Below are 22,188 nucleotides of genomic sequence, written 5' to 3'. Positions count from 1 at the left end.
CAACAGGGAGGTGCAGAAGGCTGAAGAGAGCAAAGTCCCTGAGGACTCACTGGAGGAATGTGCCATCACTTGTTCAAATAGCCACGGCCCTTGTGACTCCAACCAGCCTCACAAGAACATCAAAATCACATTTGAGGAAGACGAAGTCAACTCACCTCTGGTTGTAGACAGAGAATCCTCTCATGGTGAATGTCAGGATGCTCTAAACATTCTCCCAGGTAGCCTCTATTTTCCTTGTGTCTCATACCTCTGTCTAGGCTATGGAAGATCAATTCTGAGGACAGGCTGTATATACACATATTGTTATTGTTTTAGTCAGAAACTAGGATGGAGCTAGGTGCTGTGACTCACACATATAATCACAGCACTTTGGAAGGCCCAAGTGGGAGGATGACTTGGGTTCAGGAGTTGAAGACCAGCCTGGACAATATGGTGAAACCCATCTTTACAAAGAATACAAAAAATTAGGCAGGCATGGTGCTGCATGCCTATAGTCCCAACTGCTCAGGAGACTTAGGTGGGAGGATCGGCTGAGACGATCCTATCTATTAGTTCTTCATTCTGCTGTTTCTAAATTAACACAAACTTTATTAGCATTTGGGCATATTTCCTTCATGGCCTTATGGTGTTATGTGTCACACTTTATGCTTCAGATATGATTCTTAAAATCATAACTGAAGATACGATTTAAAAATCAAAGATTTTAAAAATCTTTCGCATACTTGTCCTTGAAATTCCCAGTAAAAGGGAAACCATCAGTCCCATAGTCCTAGGGGCCTTCCCGACTGTACAAGAAATCACTACTCATGCCCCAGTGCAGTGTTTTAGAGGAGAGGCTGCAAGGCTTGGGAAAGTGGCCCCGCATTCAGAGTCAGACCTCAGGGACTGTGAATTCTGACTCCACTTCGTTGTGGTTGAATCATCTTGTCAGCTTCCTTGATGTGCCCTTGAGGTTCTCTTTCTTCATCTCTAAATTTTGGAGGATCAGATGCCAGAAAGGCAGGAGACTGAAGAGTAAAGATGTGGAAATCCCTGTCTAGACCCTGGTACTGGGGAGAGTTTTGTCCTTGGGATGGACCTGGCTCCTGCCCTGTAGGCAATGACCACAGCAGCATGTCCAGCCTTCCACTGAGGCAGGCGTGTCTGTCTTTTCTCAGAATATGAAGAGTGCGAAGACCTCATAAAATCTATGCTGAGGAATGAGCGACGACAGTTCAAGGAGGAGAAGCTTGCGGAGCAGCTCAAGCAAGTGGAGGAGCTCAGGTGAGGGGACCCCATGGGGGCAGGCAGGGGGGCAGGTGTGTACATCTCTGAAGTACAACAGCTCGGTGGGGAGAAATAAGAACGAAGCTGGGCCAGGGGAAGGGCAGGAATTGCCATGGCAGGCTCGCAACACACAAGTATTTATCAAGCAGAGAAGAAGTATAATAAAAATGTATGGGTTGCAGTTGTTTGTCAGGGCCTTGTTTTCTCTTTTTCGAGCAAGTAATTGTTGATGTGAAATTTACATAACACAAAATTAACCAAAGGAGTGTGAACCACACAGCAGCATTCAGTATACTCAAAATGGTGTGCCGTCACCACCCCACTTACCCTGAGTGAGAATCACCTCCTGACTGACTGCGGCTTCTCATTCTTTCACTCAATCAATGTTGCCTTCTCGACCCTGTCATTCTTTTCTTCTTTCGTCTTTTCAATTCGCCCCATCTGCATCTGGCCTCATTTCTGTACATGGCTTTGTATCTAGTGGCCGCAAGATGCACTATGTGTATTTTCACATGGAAATGTCCATGGCCAGAGTGAGGAACTGAAAGGATGTCTTTTTGAAACGGAATTAGGAAGACACCTACTTTTGTTTACAGAAGGGAAAGATGAATGGAACATCATCGAGGATCTTGCAGGAGCCCTCTCTGATACAGAGGAAGCCTGTAAACCATTTTCTATTCTTTCTCTTGGCCACAGACATTCCTTTGAACATGTGCTGACCTTCTGCTTGAAGGTCTCCTTGAGGACATTGTCTCAGAAGGCTCTGTTGCAATATTTGAACGGATCACTCAACCCTTTCTACTCTTAAATTTTCTCTACCGTCTCACCTTAGGCAATATAAAGTCCTGGCTCACTCTCAGGAACGAGAGCTGACCCAGTTAAAGGAGAAGTTATGGGAAGGGAGAGATGCCGCCCGCTCATTGAATGAGCATGTCCAGGCCCTCCTCACTCCGGATGAGCCGGACAAGTCCCAGGGGCAGGACCTCCAAGAACAGCTGGCTGAGGGGTGTAGACTGGCACAGCAACTTGTCCAAAAGCTCAGCCCAGGTAAGGTGGCCATAGGCCCTGATGACCCAAAACCCCAGGCTTATGAGAGGCTCCAGACCTCCATACTTTCACAATGACAGTTGCATCAGTGGGGTTTTTTTCTGCTACACCTATGTGGCCATGACATGACCAGGACTTCCTGGGTAAGAACAGAGATGGGAAACCCATGGGTTTGGAGGTCACAGTATTGCAAGTGTCCCTCCTTCCTTGATGGAAGGTGGTCTTTGGAGCAAGAGGCAGCATCTGTCTAGTTTTAAAGGACAGGAAGGAGGCTGTGATGGGAGGGCGCTTGTTGGAGTGAAAAGAGCTCTGGGCTAAGAATGAAGGTTCCCAGGCTGTCTTTTTGGCAATGTTCTTAGTAAGTGTCGGTGAGTGAGTGATTTATCTTTCCAGAGTTTCTCTCTCTCCATGTGCAAAGGCAGACAAATTGTCTCTTGCAAGGGTCTGAAGCATCCAAATATGGGAACACTTACGAATGCTTTTCAAAATGAGATGAAGCCCCTCTCCATGTGGTGTTGGAGAAGGCACTTGATGTGGGGGCATTTGGTGGTAGGAAGTGCTTCAGACTGGAGCACTCCCCATGGATAGAATGTCCCTGAATAACACAGCAGAAGCCACATGGAGGGCCCGTGCAGTCTCATGACGCATAGAGGACTGTGGGACAAGTTTGTCCTCTCCTAAGAGAAAGAATGAGGTTTGAAATGCGAACTGTGACAGGACACCAAGCCTGTTCCTGGGAATCAGATCTGTGGCAGGGTGGGGGAGACAGCTGCCAAAGTCCAGAGAGAGGCTGCACAAGCCTCCAGTGATATGGGAAGCAAAAGGTCTTTTCAGTATTTGGCCACATCTTGATGGTGGCCCTCCACATCAGAAATGCATTGCCCGATGGATCAGGAAACCATGCCAGGGCATTTTGTGAAAGATAAAACATGAGAGTTTTCAGTACAATGCTGAACCATACGTAGATGTTCACGTCTCTGTGCACGTTGGGCTGACTGTGCTTGCGGAATGTGAAGTGGGAAATATCTGAACGAACATTTTGTATTTATAGAAAATGACGAAGATGAGGATGAAGATGTTCAAGTTGAGGAGGCTGAGAAAGTGCAGAAATCATCTCCCCCCAGGTAACACTGAATACTCAGGAGCAAGTAATGGGTGGTAACACATGAAAATGTCTAGGAGGCACACCCTCTCTGGCATCTATGGTGGGCCAAGAGCCCGCATCCCCTTGGCCACAGTATGTGAAATTGAACCCAGCTTAGACACAGGGTGCGGCAGCTGTCGTGTTTCTCTATGTGTGCCAAGTGTCATGTCTGTACCATACAGGGATAGCTGAGTCTTCATCCTCCTCAGCTCCTATCTGTCCAGTGCACTGAACACCAGCTGCTGTCTTCCTCTCTGGCTCCCATGGCAGCCATGCTCTGTTGCAGAGAGAAGAGGATTGCCTGTTCCCTGTTTAAGGGAACCTTCATTTTGCTTTCTGGGACCACTCTCTTAATGCCGCCTGTCAAAACCAGCTAGGACTCCCTGGGGTCCAATCCCTCTGTGTTTAATCTTCTGTCATCTCTGTCCCACCTGGCTCATCAGGGAGGTGCAGAAGGCTGAAGAGAGCAAAGTCCCTGAGGACTCACTGGAGGAATGTGCCATCACTTGTTCAAATAGCCACGGCCCTTGTGACTCCAACCAGCCTCACAAGAACATCGAAATCACATTTGAGGAATACGAAGTCAACTCACCTCTGGTTGTAGACAGAGAATCCTCTCATGGTGAATGTCAGGATGCTCTAAACATTCTCCCAGGTAGCCTCTATTTTCCTTGTGTCTCATACCTCTGTCTAGGCTATGGAAGATCAATTCTGAGGACAGGCTGTATATACACATATTGTTATTGTTTTAGTCAGAAACTAGGATGGAGCTAGGTGCTGTGACTCACACATATAATCACAGCACTTTGGAAGGCCCAAGTGGGAGGATGACTTGAGTTCAGGAGTTGAAGACCAGCCTGGACAATATGGTGAAACCCATCTTTACAAAGAATACAAAAAATTAGGCAGGCATGGTGCTGCATGCCTATAGTCCCAACTGCTCAGGAGACTTAGGTGGGAGGATCGGCTGAGACGATCCTATCTATTAGTTCTTCATTCTGCTGTTTCTAAATTAACACAAATTTTATTAGCATTTGGGCATATTTCCTTCATGGCCTTATGGTGTTATGTGTCACACTTTATGCTTCAGATATGATTCTTAAAATCATAACTGAAGATATGATTTAAAAATCAAAGATTTTAAAAATCTTTCGCATAGTTGTCCTTGAAATTCCCAGTAAAAGGGAAACCATCAGTCCCATAGTCCTAGGGGCCTTCCCGACTGTACAAGAAATCACTACTCATGCCCCAGTGCAGTGTTTTAGAGGAGAGGCTGCAAGGCTTGGGAAAGTGGCCCCGCATTCAGAGTCAGACCTCAGGGACTGTGAATTCTGACTCCACTTCGTTGTGGTTGAATCATCTTGTCAGATGATTCCTTGATGTGCCCTTGAGGTTCTCTTTCTTCATCTCTAAATTTTGGAGGATCAGATGCCAGAAAGGCAGGAGACTGAAGAGTAAAGATGTGGAAATCCCTGTCTAGACCCTGGTACTGGGGAGAGTTTTGTCCTTGGGATGGACCTGGCTCCTGCCCTGTAGGCAATGACCACAGCAGCATGTCCAGCCTTCCACTGAGGCAGGCGTGTCTGTCTTTTCTCAGAATATGAAGAGTGCGAAGACCTCATAAAATCTATGCTGAGGAATGAGCGACGACAGTTCAAGGAGGAGAAGCTTGCGGAGCAGCTCAAGCAAGCTGAGGAGCTCAGGTGAGGGGACCCCATGGGGGCAGGCAGGGGGGCAGGTGTGTACATCTCTGAAGTACAACAGCTCGGTGGGGAGAAATAAGAACGAAGCTGGGCCAGGGGAAGGGCAGGAATTGCCATGGCAGGCTCGCAACACACAAGTATTTATCAAGCAGAGAAGAAGTATAATAAAAATGTATGGGTTGCAGTTGTTTGTCAGGGCCTTGTTTTCTCTTTTTCGAGCAAGTAATTGTTGATGTGAAATTTACATAACACAGAATTAACCAAAGGAGTGTGAACCACACAGCAGCATTCAGTATACTCAAAATGGTGTGCCGTCACCACCCCACTTACCCTGAGTGAGAATCACCTCCTGACTGACTGCGGCTTCTCATTCTTTCACTCAATCAATGTTGCCTTCTCGACCCTGTCATTCTTTTCTTCTTTCGTCTTTTCAATTCGCCCCATCTGCATCTGGCCTCATTTCTGTACATGGCTTTGTATCTAGTGGCCGCAAGATGCACTATGTGTATTTTCACATGGAAATGTCCATGGCCAGAGTGAGGAACTGAAAGGATGTCTTTTTGAAACGGAATTAGGAAGACACCTACTTTTGTTTACAGAAGGGAAAGATGAATGGAACATCATCGAGGATCTTGCAGGAGCCCTCTCTGATACAGAGGAAGCCTGTAAACCATTTTCTATTCTTTCTCTTGGCCACAGACATTCCTTTGAACATGGTGCTGACCTTCTGCTTGAAGGTCTCCTTGAGGACATTGTCTCAGAAGTCTCTGTTGCAATATTTGAACGGATCACTCAACCCTTTCTACTCTTAAATTTTCTCTACCGTCTCACCTTAGGCAATATAAAGTCCTGGCTCACTCTCAGGAACGAGAGCTGACCCAGTTAAAGGAGAAGTTATGGGAAGGGAGAGATGCCGCCCGCTCATTGAATGAGCATGTCCAGGCCCTCCTCACTCCGGATGAGCCGGACAAGTCCCAGGGGCAGGACCTCCAAGAACAGCTGGCTGAGGGCTGTAGACTGGCACAGCAACTTGTCCAAAAGCTCAGCCCAGGTAAGGTGGCCATAGGCCCTGATGACCCAAAACCCCAGGCTTATGAGAGGCTCCAGACCTCCATACTTTCACAATGACAGTTGCATCAGTGGGGTTTTTTTCTGCTACACCTATGTGGCCATGACATGACCAGGACTTCCTGGGTAAGAACAGAGATGGGAAACCCATGGGTTTGGAGGTCACAGTATTGCAAGTGTCCCTCCTTCCTTGATGGAAGGTGGTCTTTGGAGCAAGAGGCAGCATCTGTCTAGTTTTAAAGGACAGGAAGGAGGCTGTGATGGGAGGGCGCTTGTTGGAGTGAAAAGAGCTCTGGGCTAAGAATGAAGGTTCCCAGGCTGTCTTTTTGGCAATGTTCTTAGTAAGTGTCGGTGAGTGAGTGATTTATCTTTCCAGAGTTTCTCTCTCTCCATGTGCAAAGGCAGACAAATTGTCTCTTGCAAGGGTCTGAAGCATCCAAATATGGGAACACTTACGAATGCTTTTCAAAATGAGATGAAGCCCCTCTCCATGTGGTGTTGGAGAAGGCACTTGATGTGGGGGCATTTGGTGGTAGGAAGTGCTTCAGACTGGAGCACTCCCCATGGATAGAATGTCCCTGAATAACACAGCAGAAGCCACATGGAGGGCCCGTGCAGTCTCATGACGCATAGAGGACTGTGGGACAAGTTTGTCCTCTCCTAAGAGAAAGAATGAGGTTTGAAATGCGAACTGTGACAGGACACCAAGCCTGTTCCTGGGAATCAGATCTGTGGCAGGGTGGGGGAGACAGCTGCCAAAGTCCAGAGAGAGGCTGCACAAGCCTCCAGTGATATGGGAAGCAAAAGGTCTTTTCAGTATTTGGCCACATCTTGATGGTGGCCCTCCACATCAGAAATGCATTGCCCGATGGATCAGGAAACCATGCCAGGGCATTTTGTGAAAGATAAAACATGAGAGTTTTCAGTACAATGCTGAACCATACGTAGATGTTCACGTCTCTGTGCACGTTGGGCTGACTGTGCTTGCGGAATGTGAAGTGGGAAATATCTGAACGAACATTTTGTATTTATAGAAAATGACGAAGATGAGGATGAAGATGTTCAAGTTGAGGAGGCTGAGAAAGTGCAGAAATCATCTCCCCCCAGGTAACACTGAATACTCAGGAGCAAGTAATGGGTGGTAACACATGAAAATGTCTAGGAGGCACACCCTCTCTGGCATCTATGGTGGGCCAAAAGCCCGCATCCCCTTGGCCACAGTATGTGAAATTGAACCCAGCTTAGACACAGGGTGCGGCAGCTGTCGTGTTTCTCTATGTGTGCCAAGTGTCATGTCTGTGCCATACAGGGATAGCTGAGTCTTCATCCTCTTCAGCTCCTATCTGTCCAGTGCACTGAACACCAGCTGCTGTCTTCCTCTCTGGCTCCCATGGCAGCCATGCTCTGTTGCAGAGAGAAGAGAATTGCCTGTTCCCTCTTTAAGGGAACCTCCATTTTGCTTTCTGGGACCACTCTCTTAATGCCGCCTGTCAAAACCAGCTAGGACTCCCTGGGGTCCAATCCCTCTGTGTTTAATCTTCTGTCATCTCTGTCCCACCTGGCCCATCAGGGAGATGCAGAAGGCTGAAGGAAAGGAAGTCCCTGAGGACTCACTGGAGGAATGTGCCATCACTTGTTCAAATAGCCACGGCCATTATGACTCCAACCAGCCTCATAGGAAAACCAAATTCACATTTGAGGAAGACAAAGTCGACTCAACTCTCATTGGCTCATCCTCTCATGTTGAATGGGAGGATGCTGTACACATTATTCCAGGTAGCCTCTGTTTTCCTTTTTTCTCATACCTCTCTCTAGGCTGAGGAAGATAGACTCTGAAGACAGGCTCTATAAACACAAATTCATTTGAATAAAAAACTATGATGGGTTTCTAAACAGATATCAGGGAGTTTTTTTGTCCTTCTCAGCTAATGTCATGCCTTTGTCTGCCAGTCCCCAGTATCAAGTTACTCAACCCCAGGCAAGTGTGACAATCTCATAGTCACCTGAGTGCAGGAGGTGCACAGGCAGTATCTCTCAGGCCTCCTAGCTTCAATTCAGTATCTCTTGTCATCTGTGATTAAGTCATCTGTACCTGAACAATGTCCATGGAGTTTCTATGCCTGTTTAAGGAAGCTGGCAGCCTTGCCTTTGTATTTGGAAATATTGTTCCCCAGGCTTCACTGCTCTCAGCTTTCATCTGGATCTCCTTTAAGTCAGCTTGCTTAGCTGCACAGTCACCCTGAAATCAGGACGGAAACTTTTCTTCTTTACTTTGCTGATATATTTCCATAAAGGAAGGCTGGACCCTGGTTTTCCACCCTGTCAATGCAATGGCTGATCCAATGTTTCTTTGTAGCATCGTGGATTTTTTTTTTTTTTTTTTCGATGGAGTCTTGCTCTGTCACCCAGGCTGGAGTGCAGTGGCACCATCTTGGCTTGGTGCAACCTCTGCCTCCCAGGTTCAAGTGATTCTCCTGCCTCAGCCTCCTGAGTTGCTGGGACCACAGGTGCACAACATCACATCTGGCTAATTTTTGTATTTTTAGTAGAGACAGGGTTTCCCCATATTGGCAAGTGTAGTCCTGAACTCATGACCTCAAATGATTCACCTGTCTTGGCCTCCCAAATCACAGATTCTTTTTAAAGCAAGAGTTGTTCAAATTTATCTATCAGTCGTGTTTCATGTATAGATGCCTCTAAACGTTTAATGTCCATGTTACCTGGTGATATAAGTCCGTACTGCAGCAACACTCTTAGAAAATTGTTTGACCAATTTTTGGAGATTTTTTTGGGGAAAAAATTTTGTTTAACTTTGACTCAGGTAGGGAATATGGCATTATGGTCTACACGTAGAGGGAGATTTTGGCCTGTGGATCTGGAAAGCAGGGTCATCTAATTCTCACCAAAGTTAATCTAGGACACCCTAGAATATTCCTGTCAGAATCCTTATTCTTGCACTGAGAATAGTTACGTCCTTGTGCTATGACTGGACAGTGATTTCCTCATATGTGAAGTATGAATTGCTTAATGTGACCTGCTTCTCTGAATTTATTTACAGAAAATGAAAGTGATAATGAGGAAGAGGAAGAAAAAGGGCCAGTGTCTCCCAGGTAATGTTATGGAATTGTTGGCTGTTAATTCAGTAGTGACATCTGGAGATTGTAGGTTTAGGGAAAATGAGGAAGTGATGAATAGAACTATTTCTTCCATTCACCCAGCTACAAATTGTGCAGATTTACAATGTTGTATGTTATTTGTGGCACTTGTATTGGTTTTAATTTCATAGTCCTCTCAAGATAGGAACTTGCCATCAGATGAGCCAGGTGAACTAGCCAAACAGGGTTTTCTTGTTGATCTTTTCAAAAAACCAGCCCTGGATTCATTGATTTTTGGAAGGTTTTTTTGTGTCTCTATCTCCTTTAGTTCTGCTCTGATCTTAGTTACTTCTTGTCTTCTGCTAGCTTTTGAATTTGTTTGCTTTGCTTCTCTAGTTATTTTAATTGTGATGTTAGGGTGTCAATTTTAGATCTTTTCTGCTTTCTCTTGTGGGCATTTAGTGCTATAATTTTCCCTCTACACATTGCTTTAAATGTGTCCCAGAGATTCTGGTATGTTGTGTCTTTGTTCTCATTGGTTTCAAAGAACATCTTTATTTCTGCCTTCATTTTGTTATTTTCCCAGTAGTCATTCAGGAGCAGGTTGTTCAGTTTCCATGTAGTTGTGCGGTTTTGAGTGAGTTTCTTAATCCTGAGTTCTAATTTGATTGCACTGTGGTCTGACAGTTTGTTGTGATTTCCATTCTTTTACATTTGCTGATGAGTGCTTTACCTCCAACTATGTGGTCAATTTTGGAATAAATGTGATGTGGTGCTGAGAAGAATGTATATTCTGTTGATTTGGGGTGGAGAGTTCTGTAGATGTCTTTTAGGTCTGCTTGGTGGAGAGCTGAGTTCAAGTCCTGGATATCCTTGTTAAGCTTCTGTCTCATTGATCTGTCTAATATTGACAGTGGGGTGTTAAAGTCTCCCATGATGATTGTGTGGAGTCTAAATCTCTTTGTAGGTCTCTCAGGACTTGCTTTATGAATCTGGGTGCTCCTGTATAGGGTGCATATATATTTAGGATAGTTAACTCTTCTTGTTGAATTGATCCCTTTACCATTATGTAGTAGCCTTCTTTGTCTCTTTTGATCTTTGTTGGTTTAAAGTCTGTTTTATCAGAGACTAGGATTGCAACCCCTGCCTTTTTTTGTTTTCCATTTGCTTGGTAGATCTTCCTCCATCCCTTTATTTTGAGCCTATGTGTGTCTCTGCATGTGAGATGGGTTTCCTGAGTACAGCACACTGATGGGTCTTGACTCTTTATCCAATTTGCCATTCTGTGTTTTTTTAACTGGGGCATTTAGCCCATTTACATTTAAGGTTAATATTGTTATGTGTGAATTTGATCCTGTCGTTATGATGTTAGCTGGTTATTTCGCCCGTTAGTTGATGCAGTTTCTTCCTAGCGTCAATGGTCTTTACAGTTTGGCATGTTTTTGCAGTGGCTGGTACCGGTTGTTCCTTTCCATGTTTAGTGCTTCCTTTAGGAGCTCTTGTAAGGCAGGCCTGGTGGTGACAAAATCTCTCAGCATTTGCTTCTCTGTAAAGGACTTATTTCTCCTTCACTTATGAAGCTTTGTTTGGCTGGATATGAAATTCTGGGTTGAAAATTCTTTTCTTTAAGAATGTTGAAGACGCTGGAGAGGATGTGGAGAAATAGGAACACTTTTACACTGTTTTTGGGACTGTAAACTAGTTCAACGATTGTGGAAGGCAGTGTGGCAATTCCTCAGGGATCTAGAACTAGAAATACCATTTGACCCAGCCATCCCATTACTGGGTGTATACCCAAAGGATTATAAATCATGCTGCTGTAAAGACACATGCACACATATGTTTATTGCGGCACTATTCACAATAGCAAAGACTTGGAACCAATCCAAATATCCAGCAATGAGAGACTGGATTGGTTGACCATACCTCAAAGGCTGTATTCTCATGGTAACTGCAGGGAAACTTGAGCACATTTTTTGCAAAATTATTGAGGACATGCTTTTCATGGTCACTGCTCACTGTGTGTCCTGAGAGCACAAATACAGAGTGTCCTTTGACTCCCTCATCAGTGTGTCACCTGACGAATTCACTGAGCTCACTCTGTGTGTGTGTGTCTATCTCTTTTGTTGTTTTCTACCTGGCCCTGTTCTATCCCAACATAAAGGCAATAATTTGTTACCTCATTGATGGATCTATCCTTTTACTTTTCAAACTCTTCCTTACGTTAGCCATGAAATCTAGCTGGGGCTGTGTGGTTTCTGATTCCCCCTGGCTTATTCTTTACTTTTTCCCACTTTTCCAGGCTCAGCAGGGAGCTGCTGGATGAGAAAGGGCCTGAAGTGTTGCAGGACTCACTGGATAGATGTTATTCAACTCCTTCCAGTTGTCTTGAACAGCCTGACTCCTGCCAGGCCTATGGAAATTCGTTTTATGCATTGGAGGAAAAACATGTTGGCTTTTCTCTTGACGTGGGAGGTGAGTACCTTTCTATGAAGGTGATAAGGATCCACTGAGTCTTCCATATAAAGATCATATTCCTGCTCCAAGTGGCCATTACTGAGCTGAGAGATGTCATTGCTGCAGTGAGGACCTATAGGCACATGTAGGTTGAATGAAACTCTAGTTCTACCTGGAAGCCCAGACATGGGATGGGTCAGTGAGCATGGCTCTCTTCCTAGTCTCAGGCCATACCTGTGGCACTCTGATTCTACTCTCATGACATTGGACCTGGGCAGATGTGACAAATTCAGAGAACTATGATTTTGACTCAAGGGTTTGTAGATTTCCTTTTTCACTCTAATTTCAGTGTCTAAAGTCCTCACAACCATGAACAATCTGAGTATTTGATGAGACAGGGCTAAATATTGCAGTTTTTCTCCTAGAAATCATTTGAGGGTATTTGCTTTAAATTGATTGGAAAAATATGGCATAACTGTTTGCACAAACTTGGGACAAATGATATTGGGATAACGATCTACTAGAATAGGGACATTTTACCCACAGTTTCTGGGAGAAAAACTGAGGAATTTCTATCATGACCAGCCTTCAGGCCTCCTGAAATATATCTCTCACAGTGTCCTATTCTTATGCTGAGGAGCCTGAGGTCCCTGTGTGAGGATTAGACAGTGGATTGTTATGTGTGTAGGGGAATCAGCTTAATGTGTCTGTCCATGTCTGAATGTATTGCAGAAATTGAAAAGAAGGGGAAGGGGAAGAAAAGAAGGGGAAGAAGATCCAAGAAGAAAAGAAGAAGGGGAAGAAAAGAAGGGGAAGAAGATCAAAACCCACCATGCCCCAGGTAACTTTAAGCAATTGTGGATGCTTAATTCTGTGTTAACACCTGGAGGCAACAGATTCAGGGAAACCAGAGTGTGTTTGATGTCACGTTTTCAACGAAGGCTGAATTACTCCTACTGTCATTGCTGTTGGTTTTCATTGCAGTAGATGTTTAGGTTTCCATTTCTTCCTCCCCTTATCATTTACTAACGTACCATAGGTTGACCATACTTCAAAAGCTGTACTCTCATGGCCACTGCATCGAATTTTGAGCATATTTTATGGAAAACTATTGAGCTCACTCTTTTCATGATCACAGTTTGCTGTGTGTCATGAGGGCACTAACTCAGAGTGTCCTTTTACTCCCTTACCAGTATGCCACCTGGCCAATTCACTAGCTCACTTTCTCTCTGTCTCTGTCTCTGTCTCTCTCTCTCTGTCTTTCTCTTTCATTGTTTTCTACCTGGCCCTGTTCTATCCCAACATAAAGGCAATAAATTTTTTTTTTTTTACCTCATTAATGGATCTATCCTTTTTCTTTTCTAACCACTTCCTTATGTTACTTCTGAAATCTAGTGGGGCTCTGTGGTGTCTGATTTTCCCTGGCTGCTTCTTTAGTTTTGTCTCCTTTTCCAGGCTCAACGGCATGCTGATGGAAGTGGAAGAGCCTGAAGTCTTACAGGACTCACTGGATAGATGTTACTCGACTCCGTCAATGTACTTTGAACTACCTGACTCATTCCAGCACTACAGAAGTGTGTTTTACTCATTTGAGGAACAGCACATCAGCTTCGCCCTTTACGTGGACAATAGGTTTTTTACTTTGACGGCATTAATGGATCTATCCTTTTTCTTTTCTAACCACTTCCTTATGTTATTTCTGAAATCTAGTGGGGCTCTGTGGTGTCTGATTTTCCCTGGCTGCTTCTTTAGTTTTGTCTCCTTTTCCAGGCTCAACGGCGTGCTGATGGAAGTGGAAGAGCCTGAAGTCTTACAGGACTCACTGGATAGATGTTATTCAACTCCTTCAGGTTGTCTTGAACTGACTGACTCATGCCAGCCCTACAGAAGTGCCTTTTACGTATTGGAGCAACAGCGTGTTGGCTTGGCTGTTGACATGGATGGTGAGTACCTTTCTATGAAGGTGATAAGGATCCACTGAGTCTTCTGGTTAGGGTCATATTCCTACTGCAAGTGGCCCTTACTGAGCTGAGAGATGTCATTGCCACAGGGAGGACCTATAGGCACGTGTAGGTTGAATGAAACTCTAGTTCCACTTGGAAGCCCAGACAAGGGATGGGTCAGTGAGCAAGGCTCTCTTCCTAGTCTCAGGCCATGCCTGTGGCGCCCTAATCCTACTCTCAAGATGTTGGATCTGGGCAGATGTGACGAATTCACACAACTCTGATTTTGTCTCAATTTTGTAGATCTTGTAGATTTCATCCTTCACTCTAATTTCAGCGTCTAAAATCCTCGCTACCATGAACAATCTGAGTATTTGATGAGACAGGGCTGAATAGTGCAGTTTTTCTCCTAGCAACCATTTGGGGGCATTTGCTGTAAATCGATTGGAAAAATATGGCATAACCATTTGCACAAACTTGGGACAAATGATATTGGGATAGCGATCTACCAGAATAGGGAATTTTACCCACAGTTTCTGGGACAAAAGCCAAGGACTCTCTATCGTGATCAGCCTTCAGGCCTCCTGAAGAATATCTCTCACAGTGTCCTATTCTCATGCTGAGGAGCCTGAAGTCCCTGTGTGAGGATTAGACAGTGGATTGTTATGTGTGTAGGAGAACCAGCTTAATATGTCTGTCCATGTCTGAACTTATTGCAGGAATTGAAAAGTACCAAGAAGTGGAAGAAGACCAAGACCCATCATGCCCCAGGTAACTTTGAGCAATTATGGATGCTTCATTCTGTGTTGAGACCTGGAGATGCCAGGTCCAGGGAAAACAAGAGTGTGTTCAATTTCATGTTTTCAACGAAGGTTGAATTACTCCTACTGACATTGCTGTTGGTTTTCATTGCAGTAGATGTTTAGGTTTCCATTTCTTCCTCTCCTTATCATTTACTAACTTACTGTAGGTTGACCATACCTCAAAGGCTGTATGGCAACTGCATGGAATCTTGAGCAAGTTTATGGAAAATTATTGAGCCCACTCTTTTCATGATCACTGTTCGCTGTGTGTCCCGAGGGCACTAACTCAGAGTGTCCTTTGACCCCTTCATCAGTGTGTCACCCGGCCAATTCGCTGAGCTCACTTTCTCCTCTCTCTCTCTCTCCCTCTCCCTGTCTTTCTCTTTCATTCTTTTCTACCTGGCCCTGGTCTATCCCAACATAAAGGCAATAATTCATTACCTCATTAATGGATCTGTCCTTTTTCTTTTTAAACAGTTCCTTATGTTAGCCATGAAATCTAGCTGGGGCTGTGTGGTTTCTGATTCCCCCCTGGCTTATTCTTTACTTTTTCCCACTTTTCCAGGCTCAGCAGGGAGCTGCTGGATGACAAAGGGCCTGAAGTCTTGCAGGACTCACTGGATAGATGTTATTCGACTCCTTCAGGTTATCTTGAATTGCCTGACTTAGGCCAGCCCTACAGCAGTGCTGTTTACTCATTGGAGGAACAGTACCTTGGCTTGGCTCTTGACGTGGACAGTGAGTACCTTACTATGAAGGTGATAAGCCTCCACCTGGTCTTCCAGATAGGGGTGATATTCCTGTTCCAAGTGGCCCTTACTGACCCGAGAGATGTCATTGCCGCAGGCAGGACCTATGGGCGCATATAGGTTGTAATGAAACTGTAGTCTCAGTTGGAAGCCTAGACATGAAATGGGTCAGTGAGCAAGGCTCTATTCCTAGTCTCCAGCCATGCCTGTGGCAACCTGAGCCCGCTCTCAGCACATTGGACCCAGGCAGATGTAAAAAATTCACAGAACTATGATTTGGACTCAAGGGTTTGTAGATTTCCTCCTTCATTCTAATTTCAGTGTCTAAAATTCTTGCATCCATGAACGAGCTGGGCATTTGATGAGACAGGGCTGAATACTGCAGTTTTCCTCCTAGAAATCATCTGGGGCATTTTCTTTGAACTGATGGGAACAATAAGGCATAACTGTTTGCACAAACTTGGGATAAATGATTTTGGGATAACGATCTACCAGAATGGGGATATTTCACCCTTGGTTCTGAGATGCAAACCAAAGAATATCATGACCAGCTTTCAGGCCTCCTGAAGTATATCTCTCACATTGTCCTGTTCTCATGCTGAGGAGCCTGAGATCCCTGTGTGGGGATTAGACAGTGGACTGTTACGGGTGTAGGTGAATTGGCTTATTTAGTCTGTCCCTGTCTGAATGTATTGCAGGAATTAAAAAGAACCAAGAAGAGGAAGAAGACCAAGGCCCACCATGCCCCAGGTAACCGAGCAATTGTGAACAGCTACTTCTGTGTTGACATCTGGAGACTCCTGGTTCAGGGAAAACAGAGCGGGCTGACATTAACGATTACATCTTTTCAACCAAGCCTGAATTATTCCTAGTAACATTGCTGTTGGTTTTCATTGCAGTAGATATTTAGGTTTCCATTTCTTCCTCCCCTTATCATTTACTAACCTACTGTAGGTGGACCAGACTTCAGAAACTGTATTCTCGTGGCGACTGCATGGAAACTTGAGCACATTTTATGGAAAATTATTGAGCGCAGTCTTTTCATGATCACTGTATGCTGTGTGTCCTGAGGGCACTAACTCAGAGTGTCCTGTTACTCCCTCATCAGTGTGTCACCTGGACAATTCACTGAGCTCGTTCTCTCTCTCTGTGTGTGTGTGTGTCTGTGTGTGTGTGTGTGTGTCTATCTGTCTTTCTCTTTCATTCTTTTCCATTTGGCCCTGTTCTGTCCCAACATGAAGGCAATAATTTGTTACCTCATTAATGGATCTATCCTTTTACTTTTTTAACCACTTCCTTATGCTACCCATGAAACCTAGTTGGGGCTCTGTTGTGTCTGATTCCCCCTGGCTTATTCTTTACTTTTTCCTCCTTTTCCAGGCTCAGCAGGGAGCTGCTGGAGGTAGTAGAGCCTGAAGTGTTGCAGGACTCACTGGATAGATGTTATTCAACTCCTTCCAGTTGTCTTGAACAGCCTGACTCCTGCCAGGCCTATGGAAGTTCGTTTTATGCATTGGAGGAAAAACGTGTTGGCTTTTCTCTTGACGTGGGAGGTGAGTACCTTTCTATGAAGGTGATAAGGATCCACTGAGTCTTTCATATAAAGATCATATTCCTGCTCCAAGTGGCCATTACTGAGCTGAGAGATGTCATTGCTGCAGTGAGGACCTATAGGCACATGTAGGTTGAATGAAACTCTAGTTCTACCTGGAAGCCCAGACATGGGATGGGTCAGTGAGCATGGCTCTCTTCCTAGTCTCAGGCCATACCTGTGGCACTCTGATTCTACTCTCATGACATTGGACCTGGGCAGATGTGACAAATTCAGAGAACTATGATTTTGACTCAAGGGTTTGTAGATTTCCTTTTTCACTCTAATTTCAGTGTCTAAAGTCCTCACAACCATGAACAATCTGAGTATTTGATGAGACAGGGCTAAATATTGCAGTTTTTCTCCTAGAAATCATTTGAGGGTATTTGCTTTAAATTGATTGGAAAAATATGGCATAACTGTTTGCACAAACTTGGGACAAATGATATTGGGATAACGATCTACTAGAATAGGGACATTTTACCCACAGTTTCTGGGAGAAAAACTGAGGAATTTCTATCATGACCAGCCTTCAGGCCTCCTGAAATATATCTCTCACAGTGTCCTATTCTTATGCTGAGGAGCCTGAGGTCCCTGTGTGAGGATTAGACAGTGGATTGTTATGTGTGTAGGGGAATCAGCTTAATGTGTCTGTCCATGTCTGAATGTATTGCAGAAATTGAAAAGAAGGGGAAGGGGAAGAAAAGAAGGGGAAGAAGATCCAAGAAGAAAAGAAGAAGGGGAAGAAAAGAAGGGGAAGAAGATCAAAACCCACCATGCCCCAGGTAACTTTAAGCAATTGTGGATGCTTAATTCTGTGTTAACACCTGGAGGCAACAGATTCAGGGAAACCAGAGTGTGTTTGATGTCACGTTTTCAACGAAGGCTGAATTACTCCTACTGTCATTGCTGTTGGTTTTCATTGCAGTAGATGTTTAGGTTTCCATTTCTTCCTCCCCTTATCATTTACTAACGTACCATAGGTTGACCATACTTCAAAAGCTGTACTCTCATGGCCACTGCATCGAATTTTGAGCATATTTTATGGAAAACTATTGAGCTCACTCTTTTCATGATCACAGTTTGCTGTGTGTCATGAGGGCACTAACTCAGAGTGTCCTTTTACTCCCTTACCAGTATGCCACCTGGCCAATTCACTAGCTCACTTTCTCTCTGTCTCTGTCTCTGTCTCTCTCTCTCTGTCTTTCTCTTTCATTGTTTTCTACCTGGCCCTGTTCTATCCCAACATAAAGGCAATAAATTTTTTTTTTTTTACCTCATTAATGGATCTATCCTTTTTCTTTTCTAACCACTTCCTTATGTTACTTCTGAAATCTAGTGGGGCTCTGTGGTGTCTGATTTTCCCTGGCTGCTTCTTTAGTTTTGTCTCCTTTTCCAGGCTCAACGGCATGCTGATGGAAGTGGAAGAGCCTGAAGTCTTACAGGACTCACTGGATAGATGTTACTCGACTCCGTCAATGTACTTTGAACTACCTGACTCATTCCAGCACTACAGAAGTGTGTTTTACTCATTTGAGGAACAGCACATCAGCTTCGCCCTTTACGTGGACAATAGGTTTTTTACTTTGACGGCATTAATGGATCTATCCTTTTTCTTTTCTAACCACTTCCTTATGTTATTTCTGAAATCTAGTGGGGCTCTGTGGTGTCTGATTTTCCCTGGCTGCTTCTTTAGTTTTGTCTCCTTTTCCAGGCTCAACGGCGTGCTGATGGAAGTGGAAGAGCCTGAAGTCTTACAGGACTCACTGGATAGATGTTATTCAACTCCTTCAGGTTGTCTTGAACTGACTGACTCATGCCAGCCCTACAGAAGTGCCTTTTACGTATTGGAGCAACAGCGTGTTGGCTTGGCTGTTGACATGGATGGTGAGTACCTTTCTATGAAGGTGATAAGGATCCACTGAGTCTTCTGGTTAGGGTCATATTCCTACTGCAAGTGGCCCTTACTGAGCTGAGAGATGTCATTGCCACAGGGAGGACCTATAGGCACGTGTAGGTTGAATGAAACTCTAGTTCCACTTGGAAGCCCAGACAAGGGATGGGTCAGTGAGCAAGGCTCTCTTCCTAGTCTCAGGCCATGCCTGTGGCGCCCTAATCCTACTCTCAAGATGTTGGATCTGGGCAGATGTGACGAATTCACACAACTCTGATTTTGTCTCAATTTTGTAGATCTTGTAGATTTCATCCTTCACTCTAATTTCAGCGTCTAAAATCCTCGCTACCATGAACAATCTGAGTATTTGATGAGACAGGGCTGAATAGTGCAGTTTTTCTCCTAGCAACCATTTGGGGGCATTTGCTGTAAATCGATTGGAAAAATATGGCATAACCATTTGCACAAACTTGGGACAAATGATATTGGGATAGCGATCTACCAGAATAGGGAATTTTACCCACAGTTTCTGGGACAAAAACCAAGGACTCTCTATCGTGATCAGCCTTCAGGCCTCCTGAAGAATATCTCTCACAGTGTCCTATTCTCATGCTGAGGAGCCTGAAGTCCCTGTGTGAGGATTAGACAGTGGATTGTTATGTGTGTAGGAGAACCAGCTTAATATGTCTGTCCATGTCTGAACTTATTGCAGGAATTGAAAAGTACCAAGAAGTGGAAGAAGACCAAGACCCATCATGCCCCAGGTAACTTTGAGCAATTATGGATGCTTCATTCTGTGTTGAGACCTGGAGATGCCAGGTCCAGGGAAAACAAGAGTGTGTTCAATTTCATGTTTTCCACGAAGGTTGAATTACTCCTACTGACATTGCTGTTGGTTTTCATTGCAGTAGATGTTTAGGTTTCCATTTCTTCCTCTCCTTATCATTTACTAACTTACTGTAGGTTGACCATACCTCAAAGGCTGTATGGCAACTGCATGGAATCTTGAGCAAGTTTATGGAAAATTATTGAGCCCACTCTTTTCATGATCACTGTTCGCTGTGTGTCCCGAGGGCACTAACTCAGAGTGTCCTTTGACCCCTTCATCAGTGTGTCACCCGGCCAATTCGCTGAGCTCACTTTCTCCTCTCTCTCTCTCTCCCTCTCCCTGTCTTTCTCTTTCATTCTTTTCTACCTGGCCCTGGTCTATCCCAACATAAAGGCAATAATTCATTACCTCATTAATGGATCTGTCCTTTTTCTTTTTAAACAGTTCCTTATGTTAGCCATGAAATCTAGCTGGGGCTGTGTGGTTTCTGATTCCCCCCTGGCTTATTCTTTACTTTTTCCCACTTTTCCAGGCTCAGCAGGGAGCTGCTGGATGACAAAGGGCCTGAAGTCTTGCAGGACTCACTGGATAGATGTTATTCGACTCCTTCAGGTTATCTTGAATTGCCTGACTTAGGCCAGCCCTACAGCAGTGCTGTTTACTCATTGGAGGAACAGTACCTTGGCTTGGCTCTTGACGTGGACAGTGAGTACCTTACTATGAAGGTGATAAGCCTCCACCTGGTCTTCCAGATAGGGGTGATATTCCTGTTCCAAGTGGCCCTTACTGACCCGAGAGATGTCATTGCCGCAGGCAGGACCTATGGGCGCATATAGGTTGTAATGAAACTGTAGTCTCAGTTGGAAGCCTAGACATGAAATGGGTCAGTGAGCAAGGCTCTATTCCTAGTCTCCAGCCATGCCTGTGGCAACCTGAGCCCGCTCTCAGCACATTGGACCCAGGCAGATGTAAAAAATTCACAGAACTATGATTTGGACTCAAGGGTTTGTAGATTTCCTCCTTCATTCTAATTTCAGTGTCTAAAATTCTTGCATCCATGAACGAGCTGGGCATTTGATGAGACAGGGCTGAATACTGCAGTTTTCCTCCTAGAAATCATCTGGGGCATTTTCTTTGAACTGATGGGAACAATAAGGCATAACTGTTTGCACAAACTTGGGATAAATGATTTTGGGATAACGATCTACCAGAATGGGGATATTTCACCCTTGGTTCTGAGATGCAAACCAAAGAATATCATGACCAGCTTTCAGGCCTCCTGAAGTATATCTCTCACATTGTCCTGTTCTCATGCTGAGGAGCCTAAGATCCCTGTGTGGGGATTAGACAGTGGACTGTTACGGGTGTAGGTGAATTGGCTTATTTAGTCTGTCCCTGTCTGAATGTATTGCAGGAATTAAAAAGAACCAAGAAGAGGAAGAAGACCAAGGCCCACCATGCCCCAGGTAACCGAGCAATTGTGAACAGCTACTTCTGTGTTGACATCTGGAGACTCCTGGTTCAGGGAAAACAGAGCGGGCTGACATTAACGATTACATCTTTTCAACCAAGCCTGAATTATTCCTAGTAACATTGCTGTTGGTTTTCATTGCAGTAGATATTTAGGTTTCCATTTCTTCCTCCCCTTATCATTTACTAACCTACTGTAGGTGGACCAGACTTCAGAAACTGTATTCTCGTGGCGACTGCATGGAAACTTGAGCACATTTTATGGAAAATTATTGAGCGCAGTCTTTTCATGATCACTGTATGCTGTGTGTCCTGAGGGCACTAACTCAGAGTGTCCTGTTACTCCCTCATCAGTGTGTCACCTGGACAATTCACTGAGCTCGTTCTCTCTCTCTGTGTGTGTGTGTGTCTGTGTGTGTGTGTGTGTGTCTATCTGTCTTTCTCTTTCATTCTTTTCCATTTGGCCCTGTTCTGTCCCAACATGAAGGCAATAATTTGTTACCTCATTAATGGATCTATCCTTTTACTTTTTTAACCACTTCCTTATGCTACCCATGAAACCTAGTTGGGGCTCTGTTGTGTCTGATTCCCCCTGGCTTATTCTTTACTTTTTCCTCCTTTTCCAGGCTCAGCAGGGAGCTGCTGGAGGTAGTAGAGCCTGAAGTGTTGCAGGACTCACTGGATAGATGTTATTCAACTCCTTCCAGTTGTCTTGAACAGCCTGACTCCTGCCAGGCCTATGGAAGTTCGTTTTATGCATTGGAGGAAAAACGTGTTGGCTTTTCTCTTGACGTGGGAGGTGAGTACCTTTCTATGAAGGTGATAAGGATCCACTGAGTCTTTCATATAAAGATCATATTCCTGCTCCAAGTGGCCATTACTGAGCTGAGAGATGTCATTGCTGCAGTGAGGACCTATAGGCACATGTAGGTTGAATGAAACTCTAGTTCTACCTGGAAGCCCAGACATGGGATGGGTCAGTGAGCATGGCTCTCTTCCTAGTCTCAGGCCATACCTGTGGCACTCTGATTCTACTCTCATGACATTGGACCTGGGCAGATGTGACAAATTCAGAGAACTATGATTTTGACTCAAGGGTTTGTAGATTTCCTTTTTCACTCTAATTTCA

The 22,188-nt window shown here is 44.6% G+C and overlaps 1 protein-coding gene across 1 annotated transcript in view; it reads left to right on the top strand.

Moving 5' to 3' along the window:
- LOC129394614 (neuroblastoma breakpoint family member 12-like) overlaps positions 1 to 22,188 on the top strand; it is a 46,534-nt gene that overhangs the window by 18,024 nt on the left and 6,322 nt on the right. Inside the window, exons 10-34 of the mRNA XM_063606287.1 lie at positions 7 to 218; positions 1,158 to 1,263; positions 2,099 to 2,313; positions 3,365 to 3,437; positions 3,901 to 4,112; positions 5,055 to 5,160; positions 5,997 to 6,211; positions 7,263 to 7,335; positions 7,799 to 8,004; positions 9,287 to 9,338; positions 11,626 to 11,798; positions 12,513 to 12,621; positions 13,236 to 13,412; positions 13,551 to 13,723; positions 14,443 to 14,494; positions 15,092 to 15,264; positions 15,974 to 16,025; positions 16,656 to 16,828; positions 17,543 to 17,651; positions 18,266 to 18,442; positions 18,581 to 18,753; positions 19,473 to 19,524; positions 20,122 to 20,294; positions 21,004 to 21,055; positions 21,686 to 21,858. Coding sequence (XP_063462357.1) covers positions 7 to 218; positions 1,158 to 1,263; positions 2,099 to 2,313; positions 3,365 to 3,437; positions 3,901 to 4,112; positions 5,055 to 5,160; positions 5,997 to 6,211; positions 7,263 to 7,335; positions 7,799 to 8,004; positions 9,287 to 9,338; positions 11,626 to 11,798; positions 12,513 to 12,621; positions 13,236 to 13,412; positions 13,551 to 13,723; positions 14,443 to 14,494; positions 15,092 to 15,264; positions 15,974 to 16,025; positions 16,656 to 16,828; positions 17,543 to 17,651; positions 18,266 to 18,442; positions 18,581 to 18,753; positions 19,473 to 19,524; positions 20,122 to 20,294; positions 21,004 to 21,055; positions 21,686 to 21,858 — 3,461 coding nt within the window. The remainder of the gene's footprint in view (positions 1 to 6; positions 219 to 1,157; positions 1,264 to 2,098; positions 2,314 to 3,364; positions 3,438 to 3,900; positions 4,113 to 5,054; positions 5,161 to 5,996; positions 6,212 to 7,262; positions 7,336 to 7,798; positions 8,005 to 9,286; positions 9,339 to 11,625; positions 11,799 to 12,512; positions 12,622 to 13,235; positions 13,413 to 13,550; positions 13,724 to 14,442; positions 14,495 to 15,091; positions 15,265 to 15,973; positions 16,026 to 16,655; positions 16,829 to 17,542; positions 17,652 to 18,265; positions 18,443 to 18,580; positions 18,754 to 19,472; positions 19,525 to 20,121; positions 20,295 to 21,003; positions 21,056 to 21,685; positions 21,859 to 22,188) is intronic.

This window comes from Pan paniscus, chromosome 1 (assembly GCF_029289425.2).
Source record: "Pan paniscus chromosome 1, NHGRI_mPanPan1-v2.0_pri, whole genome shotgun sequence".
NCBI lineage: Eukaryota > Metazoa > Chordata > Mammalia > Primates > Hominidae > Pan > Pan paniscus.
The sequence above is the reverse complement of the archived record's forward strand: the minus strand, read 5'-3'. Positions and strand labels throughout refer to the sequence as shown.